We start from the raw sequence: 23,237 nt of genomic DNA, 5'->3' as shown, positions 1-23,237 counted from the left end.
GTTCCAATAAAATAAGAGTTCATTACTTGTCTGCATATAGTTTTTTTTTTTTTTTTTTTTGGAGAGCACTGGTATATACAGTTTATCTATACATGGCTTGAACACTAATTTGGTAAATGGAATGCTGAATGCAGGAGTGGATAGTTGATATAGAATTCAGAAGATAGCCTGTCCAGTCCAAGAACAAACATTTTTAGAAGTCTATTAAACTGACAGACTCAAAAGTTAAAGGACCACCATCTTAAAAGATAGTCAATTTAAAATACACATTTATAAGTACATTTCTCCCAGAGTGCCCCAACAATTCCTTTTCTCCTATGCTGCTGTTGCTTACAGCAAACCATAAAAATTAGGTTTGTGACTCGTCCGTCTCCTTACGGGGATTCTCATTAATTCCTTTAGTCTTTAAAAAGCATTCTATGGAAATGATCTATATAAAGATGGTGGCTGGCCTCCCTACTTAATGCACTATGTTGGCAGCTGAGCTGAGCAACTTACATTCAGTGTTTTTTAAAAGAAAACCCTGAGAATGCCCCATGAGGAGACAGACAAGTCCAAAGCGACAGTGAGATAGGACTGCATTATAATGTAGTCCATGTTTGTTTCTTACTTTGTACAGCACCATGGAATATGTTGGTACTAAATCAATAATAATAAAAAAAAAAAAAGTAAAGTGTAGTGTAATTTTTTCGATTCAGAGGAGATTCCAACACAGTGTTGGGCAAACTATGGCCTGTGAGCCGTTCCCAGCCTGTTAGTGTTATGAATCCAGGCCAGCCGATAGAACTTTAACTCTATCCCAGTTTCCACCACCAATCTCCATGGCCACAGCGGCATCATGTGACTAGTTGTTAGTACAGGGAAATCGCCAGTATGTCACATGACGCTGCTGTGGCCATGGAGATCGAAGCTGGAAACTGCAATTCGATGAGTTAAACCTGTCACAATGCACCACTTGCAACTCTGCAGAGAGGGAGTAGAGGAGAGGAATGGGACCCGCAACTAAAAAATAAAAAAACTTTGCCAACCCCTGTTCCAGCCCTACAATGCAGGAACTCCATTTGCACTGGAGGCCAACATACTTCAACATATATCACACATGTTTAAAAAAAAAAAAATAAATAAAAAAAAAAATACACAAAATCCAGCAACTTCAAATATTTTTTTTCTGTCAGACAATCTAAAGGAAAAAAAAAATTGTGGCAATAAATGAGTGTTAACCTGTCTCCATCTCTTAAATTCCTGAACTGTGTAGTCAGCAGACACATGAGTGTTGGACCCAGCCGACTTCCAGGAATGAGATCTTCCACCATGAGTGCTGGAAAGAGGTCTATATTCAGTGGTGATCCATACAACCTGGAGAAAGGAACAAATTTAAGATAGTATGCCCTGACACACAATTCTGCTTAGCACTACATGAAATACATTTTAAATGCCAACTAAAAAAGGTAAAATATTTGCACAGGATACCTTTTGGCAGGACATTTCACTAGATTAGCTTAATCGATTAACTTGACTGAAAAATATAAAATCATCTGTTAGACACATTGACCCTTATTTAATTTACTTTTTTTTCCTAAGTTTTCGCCTAGGAAATAATTTAATTTTTTTTTTTAACATAGGTAAAAAAAAAAATAAAAAAAAAATCATGCAATAATACTAATGAAAATATTAATATGTACAAACTACAACAAAACCTTCAGCTCTATGATGGGAACACCATTTGATCCAGAACAAAACAGAATAATGATTTTGTGTTTCACACTACACTTGCTATATAAGCTAGTCACAAACCTGCTGGACTATAAAGGCCTCCAATGTTCATTCAACAATATAACTCTAAAGAGATTTACAGTCCTTTTTTGGTCATCATAACACTGACCATTCATAAGTAGTCCAGCTTGACATGATCACATGAGGGCAGAAAAGTATTTTCCACAGACAGAGTCATTTCCTAAAATGTTCTGTATTGCTGTTAACACTCTCACAATCTGCCACCACTTTAGCAGCATCTCCACTTGATAAAATCCGTTCTACCAAAGCACATGATACCTTGAGAGCCAGTTATGTGATTCACATTGGAATGTGATGGTAGGCTAGAATGAAGGGAATGAAGTAAATGCTAGCGTTAAGCATTCCAGGAGGGAGGTTAGATTTAGGCATTGTACAACATTTTCTGGAATGCAATTTATCAGGTAACGTGGCATTCAAATGAATACCATAGCACTGTATAGTTAATACTAGATGCAGAGCAGGGACAAGGTCCTTCAACACCCAAGGCTGAGACACCAAAGTGCTCCCCTCCATCCCTCCCACCCCAGCCATCACAGACTGATTGCTATTAGACTAAGAGGGCCACAGGGCCCCCAACACCTTAATATCTAGTTATCTGGCTTGCAGTCACTGCCATGTATCCCCTTTTCTTATTTCTTTCTGCTTCATACACAATTAGGAATGACAGCTGAATGAATTGTGCGCCCCCTCCTACACTGCGCCCTGAGGCTGGAGCCTCTCCAGCCTATGCCTCGGCCCGGCCCTGACTAGATGAGATTATGTAGAGCATGTGGGAGCCGAACCAGTGCATCTTTCACCTGCTCCATAGGAGTCCAGTGATGTACGTCCTCTTGCCACCACCGCTCAGCTCTCACTCTAGTGTTGACTCCTCATCCTGCGTTGCGTGACTATATGCGATGAGAGGAGAGAGAGACGTACTAGAGGAAGAGTTGAATGCCAGTGACAGGAGAACACAAATCACTGGACTCCAGCAGTCAGATACACACCGATTCTGCTCATGCAAACTGAGGTTCCATGCGATTAAAGGACATCCAAGGTGAAAATAAACGGATGAGAAAAACAATTGTATCTATCCTCCTTCTCCTAAAAATGACTTTTTAAAATATCCCACAGTCGTATTTTATGTTTAAATCTAGTTTTTAAGTTTTTACTGTTTCATGGTCTCTGCTCAAAGACACCTTTATAGAAGCCAGAGCTAAAATCTATGACTTATTGACTCCTTTTATCTCTTTCCTGCTCCAGGAAGCTATTTACTGACAGGAAAGTATTTTATGGCTGTAATTACTTATCAATGAGGGTTATGCTATAGTCTGACCCAGTCCGACCTGGACGGAAACTGTCACTTGCATACCTGATGTTTAACTCTTTCAGGCAGAGAAAGAAAAAAAATGAACACAACATAGTTATTTGTGTGCTTTGCACTGTACATACACATGTCTACCTCATCATGTCACCTCGGTTGTCCTTTAAGGAAGGTATGCCAAAATAATAAGTGGGGAAATCTGTGATACAAAGACAGCCCACAGAAAAACTCATTAATATGCAGAATACAAAACACACCAAACCTTTGTCAGCATATTCTTGCTGTCTGCATAACTGTTGGGGCAGAAGGGTTATTTTTTTCTTGATCTTAAGTCTGGCTAATCAGAACATCTGGCAATATACGAATACAACCTATTTGCTATGGAAAAGCAGTCATAAATTGCTTAAAAGGGTGACAAAAAGGCACGCTGTGATTCAAACAGTAAAAAAAAAAAAATTGTTTTTGGGGATGGGTTCTCCTTGAAAGGGCTGGTTCTTTCACATTACTGACTGTATTCACTATGGCAGGAGGTTTAATGTACCACTCTGGCTTTTCCACAAATTCACCACTCCATATAACCGATATCAATTATCCAGATGACAAGATATCCTCATCATGTGACTTTCCAGCAGAACCAATTTCTAATGCTTCCTTTAACTCAAACCAACAATTTCCTGCAAGCACACCTACACTAAAAGGTGTGAACCCAGAAAAACACAATTAGAGTAGCATGTTCAAAAATAATGTTAATACATATTGATGGTTCTCCCAGTGCAGAAGAATGAGGCTGGATTCACACACTAGGATGCATTGCTTTGAGTTGCAATGTATTGTGTCCCATTAAAATAAGCATGCTGCAACGCAATGCAATTCAACAAAATGCATCTAAGTGTGAATTCAGCATAAAGGTAACCATGCAATAAACAATATTAAATAGATTAGGTTTCCTGAATGAATATATTACAAGGTCAGTTTAATTTTCAGTTCCCAGAGTGCACTAGATTCTCAGAAAGACACCAGTCTGAATGTGAAGAGAATATTAAGATGCTAGAAAGACAAAAGTTAATCCCAAGATAAGTATCAAATGGCACAGATAATTAAAACCATTAAAAACACATAGGAGTCCTTAGAAATAGCAAGTTCCACCCCCTCTCACACACGAAACACGCTCACAGACCACTCATATGATATGCCATGATATAGAACTTAGTAATATATGTATACATGATGCTGCATATAAAGATATGTGCGTGTGTTGCGTTTGTGAGAGGGGGCGGACCTAGCCATTTCAAGAACTCATATGTGGTTTTAATTATCTGTGCCATTTGATACTTACCTTGGTAAATTGTCTACAATAAAGTCTTTTTTGTGTGTGGTCTGGATTAAACTTTTGTCTTTCTAGCATTTTGAGTTGTGTAATTTGAGTTATCAGCACTGATGCTCCAGAGGTGAAGGGGTACCTTCCTGCCCATAGTGAGTGAGTGGCTTAGATCATTTTCCTATATGAGGGCCTTAATACATTTTTTGTAAACTTATTTTGTGAAGAGAATTTTGGCACTCTGCCAATGCTTAGAGTTTGAAGTCAGAAAGATGCAGAGTTACAGTAAATCATTAAAGACACTGAAGCGAAAAAAAAATGATGATATTATGATTTGTATGTGTAGCACAGCTAAGAAATAAAACATTAAGATCAGATACATCAGTGTAATTGTTTCCAGTACAGGAAGAGAGTTGAGAAACTCCAGTTGTTATCTCTATGCAAACAAGCCATTAAGCTCTCCCGACTAATAGTCTTGGAGAGGGCTGTTATCTGACTTATCTCAACTGTTCCTGGACTATTTACTTTTCCTCTGCTAGAGGAGAGGTCATTACTTCACAGACTGCTCTGAAAGAATCATTTTGAATGCTGAGTGTTGTGTAATCTGCACATATTATAGAATGATGCAATGTTAGAAAAAAACACTATATACCTGAAAATAAAAGTATGAGAATATTTTCTTTGCTGCTAATCTTCTAGTAATTATTCATAGTACACAACCAATTCACTATATCATATTTTTTTTTTCGCTTCAGTGTCTCTTTATGTGCAATTCCATTCATTCCGACTTTAGTTTGTTCTGTTGCTCATTAATAAATAAAAAACAGAGAAGAATTAAAATATTAGTCCAGCCTGTGACAACTAGTAAGGGATTAAGTTTAAATCTACAACGAACACTAGAAAAATGACCACTGGGATTTCACTGCTCTGGTTAAATTTCCTTCTTCCAGCGATTAGACATTAGAACTAAATTGTATTTAGCACATCAGAAATCTGAAACTAATGCTAGGAGGCTTCCGATACGGTGATCTGCATCTTCTGTTAGACTGCATTAGTTCAGCTTCTACAATTTCATTGTTTAATAAAAAGAGACTTTACATGAAACTCAGTTGTAGGAGTCACCTCAGGTGACAGAAATGGACAGCGCAGTTGCTAGTTGTATGCAATGATTGGACACACAAAGTTTTATATAACATTCCTACATCTCATTGGAAAACATATATATTCTAGTCAAGCTATTGCTTGTAATCACAGAAAAAAATTGTGTATAAGATAGATTGGCCATATGAGTATCAACTTTCCAGATAATTCAATCACTGTGATGAAATCTGCCAGGAATCTATTGCCTTCAACTTGTTTGATAACCGTTGGAGCTTGGTGACACTTTATTTTCTTATTCTTTCCTCTCTCTTTTGCTTGGCTTTAGTTTTTTCTTTCTTACTCGGTTCTGTCCCAGGTATCTCTCTCTGGGCCAAATGTAATTAACTTTTTCTCCTGAGTTTTCTCCTAGGAGATAATTACTAATCTTCAATTTAAAATAACTTTTCAGCACTTTACAATGGAAAAGTGCCAAAGGGTAGGTGAAAAAAAAACTATCAAAATCATTTTGATTATTTGTTTGCTGGCTGGTGGTTTACAAGGCATTTTATGGACAATTGTGAAAATGTCACCTAGGAGAAAACTCAGGAGAAAAAGTGAATTGCATATCTTTCTTAAAATAGAAATGGAGAGCATGCTACCTACTGAAGAGTCATGACCCGAGGAGCCTGAGTGTGGAAGATATTGTATGATTAAAACTGATGGTATGCTCCCGTTTACATATCAATTGAAGGCCGGAAACCTTAAAGAGAACCAGAGACGAAAAAATAACATTTATACATACCTGGGGCTTCCTCCAGCTCCATCAGCCTGGATCGCTCCCACGCCGCCGTCCTCCACTGCCTCTGTCCACTTGTACCAGGTCCCGTCATTTTGGCCATTCGATGTAAGCGCAGTGCGCTCCCTCCGTACTGTGCAGGCGCATGCATACAGAGCCGGAGGGAGCCCCTGTGCATGCGGAAGACTGGCTGCGTCCGGCGGAAGTGACGGGACCCGATACCGGTGATAGAGGCAGCGGAGGACGGCAGCGTGGGAGCGATCCAAGCTTATGGGGCTGGAGAAAGCCCCAGGTATAGGTTCGTCTCTGGTTCCCTTTAAAGGGGAACTGAAAAGAGAGGTATATGGAGGCTGACATGTTTATTTCCTTTTAAGCAATACCAGTTGCCGGGCAGCCCTGCTGATCCTCTGCCTCTAATACTATTAGCCATAGCCCCTGAACAAGCATGCAGCAGATCAGGGGTTTCAGACTTTAAAGTCAGATCTGACAAGACTAGCTGCATGCTTGTTTCTGGTGTTATTTAGATACTACTGCAGAGAAATAGACCAGCAGGGCTGCCAGGCAACTGGTATTGATTAAAAGGAAATAAATATGGCAGCCTCCGTATACCTCTTACTTCAGTTCCCCTTTTAAGTTGTGTATTTGTGACTACATGATTTGCTCTAATTAAATGTTGTTAAAATGAGTAATAGAAAATCAACAATCTTATCTATCAGGTATGCGCCTCAATACTGAGGAAGGCACCCCCTGGTAAAAAAACAAAACTCAAAGGTACTTGAAAATATTAAACCATATTAAATAGATTCTGCAATTGACTTGCAGCTAGGATTCCAACAGTAAAAATTTACTAAAAAAATAACTAAAAATAAAGATTATAAAACAAATCAAAACTTCTCAGGTACTGCCAGTACCACAGTGTTGGTTATGCCAAAAACCTGCCCCCATCCGGTTATCACCACTCAGTTTGGTTACATATGTATCCAGTTTCCCTGAAAATAACAGCCCGAAAATAATCTCTAGAATGCTTTATCAGGATTTCTGAGGATGCTTCAAATAGAAGCCCTACTCCAAAAATAACCCCTAGATAAAGTTCATAAAAAGTCAGTTTAAATAGTGTCCAGTCAGATACTATATACATGTAAAAAAAAATAAAGCCAATTGCCAATAGAATGCAGCAGGGCAGATTGACAGGAAAGCAGACAACCCCAAAAGAAAATAGGGTGATAAGACTGTCTTATTTTTGGAGAAACACTGTATTTAACCAGGCTATTCTTGGTCACATACAGCATAGTGTTCCAAACAGCACAGTGTGTGGTGTTGCAGTATCCAATCACTGGGCCCCGGCATGGCAATATGTGGATCAGGGTACATATGCAAATCTTGAAATAATGAGGTTTTGAGTTTTGCATAGCAGATTCAGAAAGAAATAAGTTATTTGAAAGGTCCATATTTCGTAATAAACACAACACATCCAATTCAATTACTGAAGCATGACAATACAAGACATATAAGAGTTGAAAGCATACCTTCTTAATTTTTCTATTATGTCTGGATTTTTAATTTCATTTCTTAGATCGTCGAAAGTGTGCACTGAAGAAAGGTTACAGTACACTCTAAAATCATGGTAAGGTGGTATTCCATGGTCTCGCCCCCGCTGAATGTTCATGGCTGCCAAGTCCAGGGCTATGGTATGCACCATTGAGAAAAGTTTCTCTGTCAGTTCGGTATTTAACAGCTGAGATGTGACGCGCATTTTTCCAGCAACTCCAAATAGACCTCGGAGAAGAGGATCAATTCCTCCTTCATTAACAATCCTGAATGGAGAGAAAAATGCCCTATGTAGAGGTAAATGGCCTTGAGGGATCGGTTCAAAGTTTTCATCAAGTCTGTAAAGAATAGGATTTATTAGGGTGTGACCAAATCTAAATGCAGCAGTGGCAAACTCATTTAAAATGCCAGCATTGATATTTGGGTTGTAGCCTTTGTATTCACCAAGCATTTTCATGCCAACTTCTCCAAAAATCTTCGGTAGCCATTGAGTGTAGGTTATGTGCTGCATTTGGGCTCCGATTATCTTTCGAGTTTCATGGTAAATTGTGTCTCCGTCCCAATGCGGGTTCAGTCTCAGCAATTCCGTAGCAATTCTGTTATGCTCTCTAAACCACACTGTATGCATGGATGTTAAACCAAGCTGCTCGTTGGCACGGAAGTCTCCAGCTAAAAAGCACGGGATGGGACTTTCATTTTCATCTCTCATACATTCGGTGGGTGGCCCAGTGGCAAAAGGCAGAAGAGGTTTTCCAGATCGCTGAACAATACCTTGTTTTAAGAGGCCTCGATGGCTCGCTGAATCTCTTACTTCCTGGGCTTCATGGTCTGAGCTTCCATACACATTAGAAGCATCTATGTAAGAGGTCAACTGATTCATCTGTTCTCTGGGATAAACAGAGTTCATTAACAAAGAGGTCATTCCACTTCCACAAACTGGACTTGAACGTACAAAGAACATACAACGAGCACCATTCCTCACTCGTGGGTCATTTGGTGGGATAGCAACAGGAAAGCAAGGTGCATCATTTGTACAGACCACACTGCAATCCTGACCATCAGAAAATCTAGCTTGGCTGAGTGCAACCACTGTGGAATCCAGGTCATGATCAAGGAACTGTCCCCACTGCATTAACATGTGAGTAAAGTGCTCATCAGGAGTTATAGTATGAGTTCCAATCAAAGTTGTTGAAACTGTACGAGGCAAAGGAAGAGGATGGCCATTATATAGTCTCTGAAAGTTTATACCTCTGGGTAAATTAAAGCCATTCTCGTAGACAGATTTCAATAGACGTTCAAAGGCGGTCAGTGATGCCCCCCACATTGGGTGCTGTAGGTTGTTGCAGGTGCCATCGTGGGTTCGGTATTTCTGATGGAAACACATGTTGGAGCAATTATTAATCCTTCTATGGGCTGTACAACCTGAGAGGTTGGCAATCATGTTAAGGTACTGAGGAGAAACCAGGTCATTGTAGTGATAGCCTGAAAATGAAAAAAAATAGGGAAGCTTGTCAAATCTGCATTGAGTAGTAGAGTACTACAACTCTAACTGAAAAAAGAAAATATTTTCAGGTGCCATCCAAAACACGAGGCAGTGTATCCCTAATTAGAGAGAGTCAATAGGATGCAAATAATTACAAAATGCAGTAGGATCATGCAAATTTTGTATGCAAAAGTATGCAGCTTGAACATTGACCAATCAAATTTCACCAAGGTAGAATTTGATTTGTCTGTTTTATGTCTGCATAAATTAGCATACATAACTTGCATAATCCTGCATCAATTTGAGTCCCATTGACCATAACTAATCCTCATCCTAGGACAGTAGGTGGAGCCATGCAATACTGCTTTACAGCTCTTTGGATAACTGGTGCATGAAGTGTAGAGATACCGCCTAATGCATACAGATCCATAAAATCCAACTGGCATACAACTGATTACATACTGAAATAAGACGTTTTCTAGTTTTATGTTGTCACTGAATTTTTAAAGCTTCTTCACCAGATCTGGATGCACTGCCTAGTGAAAGAGGTATAAAGTAATGCTATGCATGGTGTGGTGACGCCACCATATTGTTGTGCTAATGCTTGTACTGTGGAAGGTATTATATGCAACATGCTACAGAAATTATTTTGTTGGAATGTCTTCAGATTCTCTCCATGACTAATACCGGAAAACACACACACACACACACACACACACACACACACACACACACACACACACACACACACACACTTTCTGCTATTTATAATGATTATTTTTGTTAAAGGGTACCTGTAGGGAAAAAAGTGCCCCAAAGGGGTACTCCGGTATGAAGAGGGAAGCCTCTGGGTATTCCAGAGGCTTCCCTTGTCCTCCTTCACCGGGCCATTTCAGCGCTGCATCCCCCGAAAGACTGAAGAAAACTTGCTCATGCGTAGTAGCACAGACCTGCTTGGGCCTCTGCAGCAAAAGCGGCCAGATCTGGACCATGCTACTGCACATGCGCAAGCCATCTGCACCTGTGCAGTGGCATGGACCTAACTGTGCTCAGCTTTTTCCAACGAAGCCCAAACAGGTCCATGTTTCTGCACAAGCCCAATGCGAATGAGTATCTGCGATCTTCGAGAGTCTCAGCGCCAGAAAGACCTTGTAGAGAAGGATGGGGAAGCCACTGGAGGACCCAGAGGCTTCCCCCTGCAAAGGTATGTATCTGAATTTAGGGATTGCAAACCTCACAGGTTTGCTTTAGGTACAGAACGCAACCAGCCGGCCTATCTCAGGTTTACAGCATTTGATCGGAAGTGAACAGAATACCACAATATGATATTGAAATTCTTGCTGAAAGCCTCCTGATATACAAAGTCATATGATATGGTATATGATAAAGTCATAGGATATATGATAAAGTCATATAAGACAAATTCATATATACAAAGTACTAACTTGTCCCATTCAAGTCCACCATCAAGCCATTTTGAACATGGTCTTGTATGAGTTGGAGTGTCCGCTCAAATATCTCTCCAGCTCTTGCTTGCTCCACAGTGTAGGGATCTCGTGGGTACCTGAACAGAGCCAGAAGGTCGTTTGGCGAACGAGGACGACTAGCAAAAAAGAAAAAGCACAAGAGAGACTCAATTCACATTTCCCACAGAAGCCTTTCCACATGCTGAGCATCCCATCTGTTTGTTCAAGCTGGCTTACGGTGATACAGACACAGCAGATAAAATAAAGAGCAGGCGTTGTATGGCATCAATCATCCCGTAGCATGTTTCATATTTATCTCATGTTCTTTCATCCTAGCTGACATTAAATTGACATCAACCTGCTGTGTTCGTCAGCCGCCTTGGGTTTAAACAAGGACATTCTGTGTAACCTGATGAGGTTACTCAGGAACATCTGGGATGCAGGCAATGAGGAAAAGGACTCCTTATCGACCACAATCTTAATTCAACAAATCATGGCTGCAGCATTATCCATACATTTTCCTGTGAAGGCAGCTGGCGTTAGTCTGCACGTACCATATAATAGATAACCAACACTGATGCAATGTCTAAAAACCGTATCTTGTCAGTGTTAACCTAAACTTGGCTGAAACGTCATTTTAACTAGGATCATCAGTAGCTAGAACAAATTATAACAAGTTAACAGCTACCATAAAAAAACAACTCCATGTTTAATTAAACTTGGAATTTAATTTACAATTACCAACTTTCAGATTTTTTTCTTGGTTTAGCTACAGAACTCTGTTAAACTTTCTTTCTAGCCAGCGCACAAACTATGTGACTGGGTAGCTGTTAGGTCTTCTGAAATTAGGCTTTAAGGCCTAGGGGCGTAACTACAAACCATTGTGTCCCCCTGCAAAACTTTGAAGGGGCCCCTTTAATGTTCACACCCCTTCCCTTGCTTCCTTTGGTGACCCTCACAACATGGGGGTTTATCATACAAGGGCCATAAAACAAGTGTGGCCATCAAGCTCTTCACACCCATAACATCTGTAGCCACAGAAATACCTGGGCCCATATGCAATTCATTTTTTCTCCTGAGTTTTCTCCTTGGTGATATTTTTAAAATTGTAAATAAAATGCCTTTTAACCAATTTCAGACCGACCCAGTACAAATCTACGTCGGGTGGGTGGCGCTGCAGCTCTGACTGGACGTAAGCTCTACGTCCCATTCACCACGCGTCCCCACCCATTCCCGCCACTTTCTACCCGCCACAATTTGCTCGCTCTGCCGCCTCTATGACGGCAGAGTACTGTGAGCCGGGCTGGAGCAGTTTTCATTGGCTCCTGGCCCTGACATTACTATAAGCCAATCCCATTGGCTTACATTGAGTGAAAGGGTCAGGAGCCAATGAAAGCGGCTCCTGACCGGCGCACAGCGCTCTGCCGTCATAGAGACATAGAGACGGCAGAGAGAGGAGCCTGCAGCGGGGATAGAGCGGCGTGACCGGCGGATTTTTGCGGCGATTCGATTTTTGCTGGCTCGCCCGATAGCAGAATTTGACTAATTTAGTCAAATACTGCTTTACCCGGCCAAAGGAGGCTTCAGAAGTCTTCAGGGAGCCCGAGTGCTCCAGAAGAAGGGCGGCCCTGTACTGCGCCTGCGCAAGCACTCTCTTTCGCACGCTCACACCTGTGCAGTATGGAGCCGCACGTCTTCGGGAGGACACGGCTCCTGAAGACTTCCAAATACCCTTTTGGTGGGGGATTGAAACGGGGGGAGCCAGCACAGGATAAAGAGCACTGAGAGAGGAGACGGAAGGCTCTATACGACCCAGAGCCTTCCCTCTCCTTAGGTAAGTATTTGCTTCATTTTTAAAAAAATGTGGCTCCCATTCACTTTAAAGGGGCGCTATGGCGAATTACTGTTTAAATTAATGCAGCATAAAATTAAGCCAGCATCCAAAAGAAGCTGCAATAAAAAAAAACTTTAGTTTCAGAAAAATAAACAGAGCTGGTTGCTCAGTCACTTTAGCCTTCAGTATCCCCTCATTTGCATTCTATGCGTCGGACTAAACAGACATTAGTTGCAGAGGAACATCTGGTATGACTGTTTTTTTCAGATCTGACTTCCCTGTCACCTGGTTGTCTTGGTTTCTCAGCACTCACGAGCCGAGCTTCCCGCTATAAACAGTTGCAAAGCTACGCTTCCTCACAGCTTACACTGAAGCCGTGAAGGACCCCTGCACTCTGTCAGGCAATAAATCAGCCACCTTATCTCGGCTGACTATCCGCCCCCCCCATCCCGTGTCATTAGCAAACTTGCGTAGTATCTGCTGTACAGATCAAAGGCAGAAGATTTGTATATTTATATATTGTATATATAGATTATATTGTACAGCACTAGTGCCTCAATGTAATAGAAACTATTTAGACTGTCTATTAGAAAGAGGTGTTTGTAGAAGTCTTGAAAAACATCATAATATTGTAACGAGTATATGTAGATATACAGGTATTTTTTTTAGAACAACAATAAAGGTATACATATACAGATGAAAAAAAAAATAGTTTCTATTACATTGAGGCACTAGTGCTGTACAATATACAAATCTTCCGCCTTTGATCTGTACAGCAGATACTACAAGTTTGCTAATGACACAGGGGGAGGGGGGCAGATAGTCAGCCGAGATAAGGTGGCTGATTTATTGCCTGACAGAGTGCAGGGGTCCTTCACGGCTTCAGTGTATGCTGTGAGGAAGCGTAGCTTTGCAACTGTTTATAGCGTGCAGCTCGGCTCGTGAGTGCTGAGAAACCAAAACAACCAGGTGACAGGGAAGTCAGATCTGAAAAAAATAAACAGTCATACCAGATGTGGATGCTTGTAAAGAAAAACAAAAAAAGACACAAGGAGACCGGGAGCCCGATCTGGTGTATTATCAAAGGGACACCAGGATATGTGTGTAAGACAGTGATATACTCACAAAATTAGGTTGCTGTAGAAAGCAACCACTCTTCTCGCATGTGAGGAAGTACCGTCCTCACTCGGCCTTGCTTCCGATGTTAAGTTTGGTCGCAACTCCAAGTAAAAAGTTGGCCACTTGGATAGCCTCCAAGTGTGCACTCCCCTATACAGGGGTAACAGAGATTGGTGGAAGGTAGGAGGCGCCCACAGACATATATTGATATAAGGTAATATAATACTAGGAAAGAAGGTTCTCTTGTTCCTACCTTATAGTAGTGAAACTCACACATAAGGTAGTAGTAAATACTTCATAAATTTTATTGGGGCACAAATGACAACGCGTTTCTCGGCTACAGCCGCTTCCTCAGGTCTATGGATGTGCCTGGGGTAGAGTGTCGCTATCAAGGGCGCCAGCACTGCTAGGAAAAAGAGATCCTTCTTTCCTAGTATTATATTACCTTATATCAATATATGTCTGTGGGCGCCTCCTACCTTCCGCCAGTCATACCAGATGTTCCTCTGCAACTAATGTACTGGTCTGTTTAGTCCGACGCATAGAATGCAAATGAGGGGATACTGAAAGCTAAAGTGACTGGGTAAGCAGCTCTGTTTATTTTTCTAAAACTAAAGTTTTTTTTATTGCAGCTTCTTTTGGATGCTGGCTTAATTTTATGCTGCATTAATTTAAACAGTAATTCGCCATAGCGCCCTTTTAAGGGGGCAGAGGCTGCTGGTACCGAAGTGGTTAAACCCCCAGCAAACAAGAAAATATTTAAAATCGTTTTAATAGTACGCTCTACTAATTTTTGGTACCTTTTCAATTGCTGAGTGCTGGACAGTTAATTTAATAGAAAATGAAAAATTATCTCCTAGGAGAAAACTCAGGTGAAAAAGTTAATTGCATATGGGCCCTGATCTGGAGTATCAGAGAAAGGGAAGGTTAGTAGTTGGGACCCTCCCACACCTCCGCCCCCCTACAGTCGAATGCCCCCCTAGTTATGCCCCTGCTTTAGGCTACATCCACAGTGCAGTATAATGACCGCTTTGTAATGCAGCTTGCCACACGGTAATGCACCACCTACAGCAATGTTCAAAGTGCTGTGAGGGTGTTGCGGTCAGCGCCGGATTTGTACTCTTTACCGCCCTAGGCCACTGTCACCAGCCGCCCCCCTTCAGTATAGGTAGCGAGATGTCCCCTCCCCCCTTCCCTGCAGTATAGGTAGCCAGATGACCCCATTAATCCCTCCTTTTCCCACCCCCTTTCAGTATAGGTGGCCAGCTCACCTTCACACCGTGTCAGTGTCACTCATTCCTCCACTCTTCTCCAGTGCAGAATCTTCCTCTTCCTTTCAGTCTCCAAAGCTGCCCAAGTCCAAAGCCACCGGCCATAATGCAAACGTGCACAGAGAGCAAGGTGGCTGCTGCACAGGCCGCTAGCAGCAGAGTACCGTGGTCAGGCGCTCACCTGATCTCCCTGCATTGCAGCATTTGCAAACTAAATCACTGTACTGCAAAACATGCACATTAACAGTACAAGTGAAGCATACTTTTTATTGACTGTATGTGCCACTTTCCTGTTCTGAAGTGTTCTTGCTGTTACAGGACAATGACCACTGTGAATGTAGCCTCACTGTCAGAGGCATAACCAATGCATTGGCTGGCTTTATGCTTGACTGGGAGTGTTAGCAGTTTGACTCTTATTACCATTTTACCAGACAAACCCACTTTCAGTATTACACAATGCAGAATAGGCTGCATTTAATGGTCTTTCAAATCATGCAAAGGGATTTTTTTTTTTAAAGATATTTTACGTGGATACTGCTGATGCTTTTATTAAATGCATCATGGAGTTCTGAAACAGCAACACTGGAAACATTTTTGTACTAGCAATAGAAATGGGGTCAGTAATAATATTCAGTGAGGTGTACTAGATATGAAAACTGTCAATCAAAGCATATTAACAACAGCAATAATAAAGTTATAAAAACTACTAATGGCTGTATAATACACCAACTTGTCAGAAGACTGCTGGACGTAGCAGTTGCTAAATACAGTAAGTCATTAGTTTAAGAGGGCCCACCCATTTCCACTAGAACAGGCCTGGGCAATAACAGATATAGCCTACATGTGCTGTGAATCTGGTCCGCTGCTGAGTGGCAGGATTCCTCCCCTTCCTCCTGAGGAGGAGTAACTCACCTAATCTCCGCTTCCAGCATCGGGTATCCGATTACATGACACAGTCATGAGGTGCCTGCATATTATATGCTGGCACATCCTGAAGGTGTGTCATGTGACATGGCTATGAGCATGGAGACCCAACGCTAGAAGCAGTGATTAGGTGAGTTACCATTCTTTTCATCGCCCTTTAGCAACTCTGAAGGGGGGGGGGGGGAGGAGAGGAATCGGCCACCCAGCTGTATCTGGCCCGTGGACACACAAATTAAAATTCCATGCACACACAAATTAAAAAAAAAAAATTAGTTAAACTTTGGAAATTTTTCACATGGGTCTTCACGATCATTACATCTGAAATAGGTGCAATGTTCGGAAAAAAAATGCTGCATGTGTTTTTTTCACTCAAGCAAAAATTCGGATTTAGTAGAAACAATACATAAAAATTACATTTCTATTGGGCAAAATGCGATTTCACTTTTAGAAAAAAAAAACCCAGATGACTTCAGTCCTAGTGGAAACACAGCCTTACCATATCTCAGCTAATTAAATACATCAATAATGCACACTGGAATTAAAATTTTGCACATAATGTTTTTGGTAGTCAAAACACCAGTACCTGTCAAACAAATGTGACCTTGTTGAGTTTATGGCTCTATCAACTGTTGCAATAGCTTCATTAATGGATGCAGTAACAAAGGGATCGCCGGTACGACTGACTTCAGGCACTACAGAAATGATAAAGAAAACCCATAATAGAAATGCACACAGATTATAGGTTATTCAAATAATAACCAACAATGAAAATAAGATTTATAAGGACTAGTAAACATTACAGAACATAAATGAGATGCAAATAATCCAGTCTGCATGCAAATCTAATGCAGTTTATATGAAGCTTAAAGAGGATCTGTAACATCAAAAGATCCCCTGGGGGGTACTCACCTCGGGTGGGGGAAGCCTCCGGATCCTAATGAGGCTTCCCACGCCATCCTCTGTCCCACGGGGGTCTCGCTGCAGCCCTCCGTACAAGATGACGTCATTATTTACCTTCCCGGCTCCTGCGCAGGCGCTCTGACGGCTGTCGGCTACGAACTACACGGAAATACCCGATCGCCGTCGGGTCTGCTCTACTGAGAAGGCGCAGGTTTCCGGCGCCTGCGCAGTAAGCGGACCCGACTGAGATCAGGTATTTCCGTGTAGTTCGGAGCGGAAAGCAGCCACAGCGCCCCCGCTGGAGCCAACAAAGGTAAATATTGACTTTACAGTCGGGTCTGTCGCCGGCTGTTCGGAGGGCTGCAGCGAGATCCCCGTGGGACAGAGGACGTCGTGGGAAGCCTCATTAGGATCCGGAGGCTTCCCCCACCCGAGGTGAGTACCCCCCAGGGGATGTTTTTGAGGTTACAGAGTCTCTTTAAAGCTGGGCCAATCAAATATATTTCCTGTTGATTTTGATTGGTCCAATTCCAAGCTGCATACAATGTGCACTATATGTGCATGCAAGAATTATTTGCAACTCAATGATCATCTCTGAATACATGAGGCAGTACTTTCTTTCAGTTGTCAAAAAGGCTGCGGCTTATGAGCCAGAAGGACCAGTGATTTGAAGTTCAGGTTCTCACTTAGCTATATATATATATATATAGATGAGAAAAGAGCTTTGAATGCAGCATCGTGACTCCTGAGATAGAGAGTAAGCTATTACAGGCTTAAGAGGGGGGAGGGGGGGTGGCGGCGATGCGGCAGGGATGGCCGCTACCTGATCCGGCTTAGCCCCCTGGATCATGTGGTATGTTTTTACTTAAAAAGCAGTCTCAGGTTCTCTATAAAAGGAAATATATCATCTTGGGTTTCCTTTAAATCATATTAATATTTTTCTTTGCAACATCCTCCGTTGCTTTAAAGCCATTGGTAAAGCACAAGTCTGGATCTTTCACCTCAAAAATGACAATGGAAGGTGACTGTACCTGACTTAACATGATTGTCTGGGGCTTACACTACTAAATTAACCTACTCCAACTCCACATAATTATTGACTCATTCAGTTGTGGGTCAAATGAGATGTACAAGCTGCTGTGTAGTGGCCCATATAAGATAACAGGCAGTTTTACAGACTCACCTGTTACAGTCAGCACCATGCTAACAGAAGAATATCCAATATTGTTTCTTGCCACACACTCATATCGTCCTTGGTCTGCTGGGCCCACATCTCGAATAGCTAATCCTTGTGAGCTGATCTGAAATTTTCCACTCTCAGTTACTTGTATCCCATCCTGCAACAGGTATATATACAGTTACCTCTGTGCAGTACCAAAGAAATGATTGTCAAAAAAGTACTTATTAATATAAAAATACATTCAATCTCCCAATCTTTCCGTTTTTTTTTCTCGATGGGATGGACTGAGGATCAGGAAGGCTCTAAGGCAGAGTTCCCCAACCCTGTCCTCAAGGCCCACCAACAGTGCATGTTTTGCAGGTAACCACACACATGCACAGGTGAGGTAATTAGTGTCTCAGCAGAGCTGATTAACTGCTTCTGTGGATTTCCACAAAACATGCACTTGTTGGTGGGCCTTGAGGACAGGGTTGGGGAACACTGCTTAAGGTATCCAGATCCTTCCCTCTACTTAGGAAGGTATTAAACCTGAAGGTGAATTTCCTCACTTCAGGTTTGCTTCAAGCCTATGGTGGTTTATTAGTATTACATTCTCACCTTGAAACTTACGGTCCTGCTTTTAAATCCTGCCAATGGACACTAGGTATAGTCAATTAAATTTGTATTCATTATTTCAACGGAATTATTTGCATCTGCAAATAATTCCACTTCAATAATGAATTCAAATTTAATAAGCAAATTGCTTGAAAAATGGACAAACTGAATCTTGCCAAGTTGGATTTCAAACTGTCTGATTTCAAGCTACGTACATTTGCATTCAAAATGTGAATAACTTTACATCAACTCATAATTATTTGTTTCTTGCTGACCATCTGTAATGGACACGCTCTGCATTGAGATGGAGTGTTCTTCCTGTATTTGCATATTTATTTTTTATTTTAAATTAAACAATTCACTTTGCCTGGCTGTCCCAACGATCCTCTGCCTCAATACTTGAAGCCACAGACCCTGAACAAGCATGCATTTTAAAGGTTTCTAACAAAAATTTGACAAGGCTAGCTGCATGCTTGTTTCAGGCGTGTGATTCCAACGCTACTAAAGGCAATAAATATGGCAACCTCCATATCCCTCTCACTTCGGGTCCCCTTTAATTCTTCCTTACTAGCATTATCAAAGTAATACAATCAAGAAGAAAAAGACAGGCTCAGGCTGACTTTTCATATCCAAACTCCAGAATCATTTATAATGGGTGAGGATCGAGCAACATTTTTGAACTGTGAATGGCTGTACTTTCGCTTTTTGGAGAACTTAAGTTGCCGGGTATACCGCCTACACAAGAAACGCAATACAGTAGAATCCCTTTATAGAAAACTCCAAGGGACCTGGACAAGTAGTTAACTATATCAGAATTGTATCAGAATACATCATACATTGTATATTCATACAGGCGCATGGCCAGGACCTGGAGACTAAGCTTTCTATAGCCGGAGGTTTACTATAGCGAGTCTACTATATCATAGGTTCTCAACGTGTGGTACGCGTACCCCAGGGGGTACTTCTGATGGTTCCAGGGGGTACTCGGGCTTGATATACTTAACGAAAAAAATAACACATTTAGAGTATTAGAAAATGATAAATCTTATTTAAACAGCACTAAATTAGTATTTTAGCTAATTAAAAGCAATAGTAAATGCTTGGAAATTGTCTAGAACCAATTATAATGTACTACGATTAAATATATATTTGTGAAGGGGTACGTGTGATATTGTTTACTATGCTAGGGGGTACTTGATGAGTCCAGGGTTTTAAAAGGGGTACATACCAAAACAATGTTGAGAAACACTGTACTATATTAAGAAACAAAGTACTGTAAAACATAAATGGGAACATATTGTAACTTAAGAGTTTATTATTTATACAAATATAAATGGTTATCCCAATGTCACTGGATCCATAAAATAGCAAAAACGAAAATTAATATTGCAGCAGATAAATGACAGTTATGCAGGTCAGGCCCTTGATTCTTGTATGGTGGACACCAAGAAATTCAAACCTTTTGTAGAACAGATTAACCTCCCTGGCGTTATGATTACTTCCAGATTTAAAGCGGAACTGTAAATTCGTGTAAACCAAACAGTTTCACTTACCTGGGGCTTCCCCAAGCCCCCAGCTGCCGTCATGTGTCCTCGCCTCCGTTCTCCTGCGCGAGGTACTTTCATTACCGTCGATTTACAAGTCAACAGCAACTGCGCCTGTGCGCCCCAGGCAATGCAACGCTTTCTTTGCGTTCCCACCCGCGAGAGCAGCTATAGCGGGCGAGAACGCGAAGAAAGCGTCGCATTGCCCAGGGAGTGCATGCGCAGTTGCAAGTTGGCAGTAATGAAAGTAGCTCAGGCAGGACCGGCGAGGGCACAGGATGACTGCTGGGGGCTTGGAGAAGCCCCAGGTAAGTGAAACAGTTTGGTTTACATAAATCTACAGTTCCGCTTTAAGGTCTAAAAGCCATAACATTTTTTTCACAAGCTTTTATACCCTAAAAACAAGAAGAAAAACATACTACAGAGAGGTCTGCAGCAGTTCCTGCATGAAACTCGCTCAGGCACGGGATTACCACCCTGTTCTGCAGCTTTCCGCCCCGAGCCTGACTCGGGATTACCGCTAAGGAGGTTAAGCTTAAGTATTCTTTGATCGTTACTTTTCTACTTTTGTAGACCATATACAGGATATTATGTAGACAACAATTCAAATCTGTACCTCAAACATATATGTTTTGGAAGGAAACACGGGAGCACCCGAAAGAAGTCTATGTAAAAATAGAAACTGTATACAAAATCCACGAAATTTTGCTCCTTGGTAAGAATGGAATCTGTTACCCTATTTATTTGCGACAAGATTGCTAACAACTATTACTAAAAAATGTCCATGCTAACCAAAGCATTATAAAAGTTTATTTGTATAGTGTAACTCAATGTCTAAATTCCGGAAGAGAACATCCACCGGATTCAAGGCATTGGATAGTCAAATAGCTTTATTAGATGCATATAACACGCAATTACAGACTTAAAAAAAACCGTTGAAAAAATGCTGTGCAACTCTTATTCACTACTTCAAGGGAACCTGAAGTGCAAAAAATATGGAGGCTGCCATCTTCATTCGCGAATAAACAATGCCATTTGCTTGACTTCTGTGCTGTGGTTCTGCGTCTAATACTTTAAGTCACTGGCCCAGAATGAGCATGCAGATCAGATACTTTGACTCAGCTGGCTGCATGTTTGTTGCAGGTGTGGGACTCAAAAACATCTAAAGCCAAAAGCTTAGCATGACAGCCAGGCAACATATTGTTTTCAAGCGAATGAAGGAAGCCTCTGTCTTCCTCTCAACTCAGGTTCCCTTTGAGATATTTGAAAGATACATTAGAGAGTCCTGATGTGTTTCATGTAAACAGAGTGAAGATGCACATCTGCCCACTTTGTAATTCTCTTTTTGGCTTTTATAAAGGCAGTATGAGGCTTCTTGCTGTAGAATGTTTAAACAATACCTTATTCCATGTTATGACTGGAAGGGGATCTCCTTGGGAGCTACAAGGAATCTGGACCTCAGAGCCAACTTCTGCTGTCATGTCATTTGGCACAGTGGCAAACACAGGGGTAACTGAGAAACCACAAGACGATAAAAGCAAAATACCATTTAGTGACTCAAAGAACTATATTGTCTTCATTTGACACACTTATCAGATATTGGTGGAGTGTAAACACAGTGTCCAGTGGTGCAGTGTCTACTGACTGGCTGGAGACCAAGAAATTATTAGGTCTGCAAAAGCTGACATTTACAAACTCAAGTAGCAGGGACTTTGGGGAATTGCCTACCTGCCAAATCAAACCTATTTTTATTTCACTATTCAAGGGCACTTGTATATTTCATGCATGCACCTGTGTCAAACAGTTTATAGAATAAGATTCAGACCTTGGTTAAAAATAGTGTCCATCCTTTTTCCCTTACTAAGCTCCTCCTTCCATTGGCCAACTGTCACAAGACATACGCCCACTAGTCCTATCCCAAATATAACTAGATATAATAACAGTTGGCCAATGGAAACACCTTAAAGGGACTCTGAGCAGTGCAGAAACTATGGAAAGATGCATACCATTTTGAAGCTCTCTTTCTCCTCTTTCCAGCGATGTATAAACCGCCGCCCTACGCCTTTTAGTTTTCGCTATTTTCGCAATCGAAATTGCAGCTTCCATGAAGAGAGCTTCAAAATGGTATGCATCTTTCCATAGTTGCTTGTATTACACAGGACGACTTTTCCCCAAAGTCGGCAGCTCCATTCAGCTGCTGACTTTGGGGAAAAGTCATCCTGTGTCGTCCACTCTACTTGCCTTTGTTCTGCAGTTTAAGGTTAGGCATTTGGATGGTAAATGGGTATCATACTTTAAATGGGTTTTGGAAAAAGGGCAGAAAGCTGGACTTTATCAGAATTGTTTGGAGGACTTTAAGCTGATGCATCACCACATTCTATAACTGCTACATTTAGTATGCTCAAACATTCCTGATGAAAAAGTTTATGATCTGTCCCATTCATTGCACATATGTTTCAGCTGCCCTGATCTCTTTTCTACAGGGAGAGAAGAACCCTTATAGCACTATAAGAGTCCCAAAACTGCTCCAGAGAAGTCCTCCCTCAATTCAGAATTCTGAGTTACAGGAAGGGCTACTACAGTTACTAATCTTGCTAAAAGACACTGAGGGTTTCTTGCGCAATGTCAACATTTTTGTAAAGCTCTGCTCTTTTTAATAGAATGCTCATTGTAATAAAGCTGATTTACAGCTTCTAGAAAAACCAAACTTGTTCCACGAAAGAGAAACGTTGGCAGGATAGTCAACTCTTGAGAGATATGCTGCCAGAAGAGGGAGTGGGACTTTCAGTCTCGGAAGACAATACATCAGCACTATTCAGAATTGTACTCTATTCACAAAAGCTCACAGAAGTTGCAACTTGTGCTAAAAAGTCTGAGAACCATTCCAATTAAATTTCAATTTTAGGTCTAGATCTTAAATCACTTGTTACTTTAACTGGAAATGCCGTAAGTTTTGTAAAACTAATTCCCCACTGTGCCCCACCCAGGCCAAATGTCTCACTTTTAACCTTCTAATGTGTGTCTGCCCGCCTCTGGGATAAAAAGTGATATATATCGGGGAGTCCCGTTAGGCCTAGAGGTCC

General features: G+C 41.3%; 1 protein-coding gene across 1 annotated transcript in view; it reads right to left on the bottom strand.

Moving 5' to 3' along the window:
- Positions 1–23,237, bottom strand: part of PXDN (peroxidasin) — a 202,144-nt gene that overhangs the window by 15,219 nt on the left and 163,688 nt on the right. The window contains exons 13-18 of the mRNA XM_068280372.1: positions 21,555–21,667; positions 18,020–18,173; positions 16,520–16,628; positions 10,768–10,925; positions 7,818–9,321; positions 1,222–1,356 (exon numbers count right to left, since the gene is read on the bottom strand). Of these exons, the coding sequence (XP_068136473.1) occupies positions 1,222–1,356; positions 7,818–9,321; positions 10,768–10,925; positions 16,520–16,628; positions 18,020–18,173; positions 21,555–21,667 (2,173 nt within the window). The remainder of the gene's footprint in view (positions 1–1,221; positions 1,357–7,817; positions 9,322–10,767; positions 10,926–16,519; positions 16,629–18,019; positions 18,174–21,554; positions 21,668–23,237) is intronic.

Source organism: Hyperolius riggenbachi, chromosome 4, assembly GCF_040937935.1.
Source record: "Hyperolius riggenbachi isolate aHypRig1 chromosome 4, aHypRig1.pri, whole genome shotgun sequence".
Taxonomy (NCBI): Eukaryota; Metazoa; Chordata; class Amphibia; order Anura; family Hyperoliidae; genus Hyperolius; species Hyperolius riggenbachi.
The sequence above is the reverse complement of the archived record's forward strand: the minus strand, read 5'-3'. Positions and strand labels throughout refer to the sequence as shown.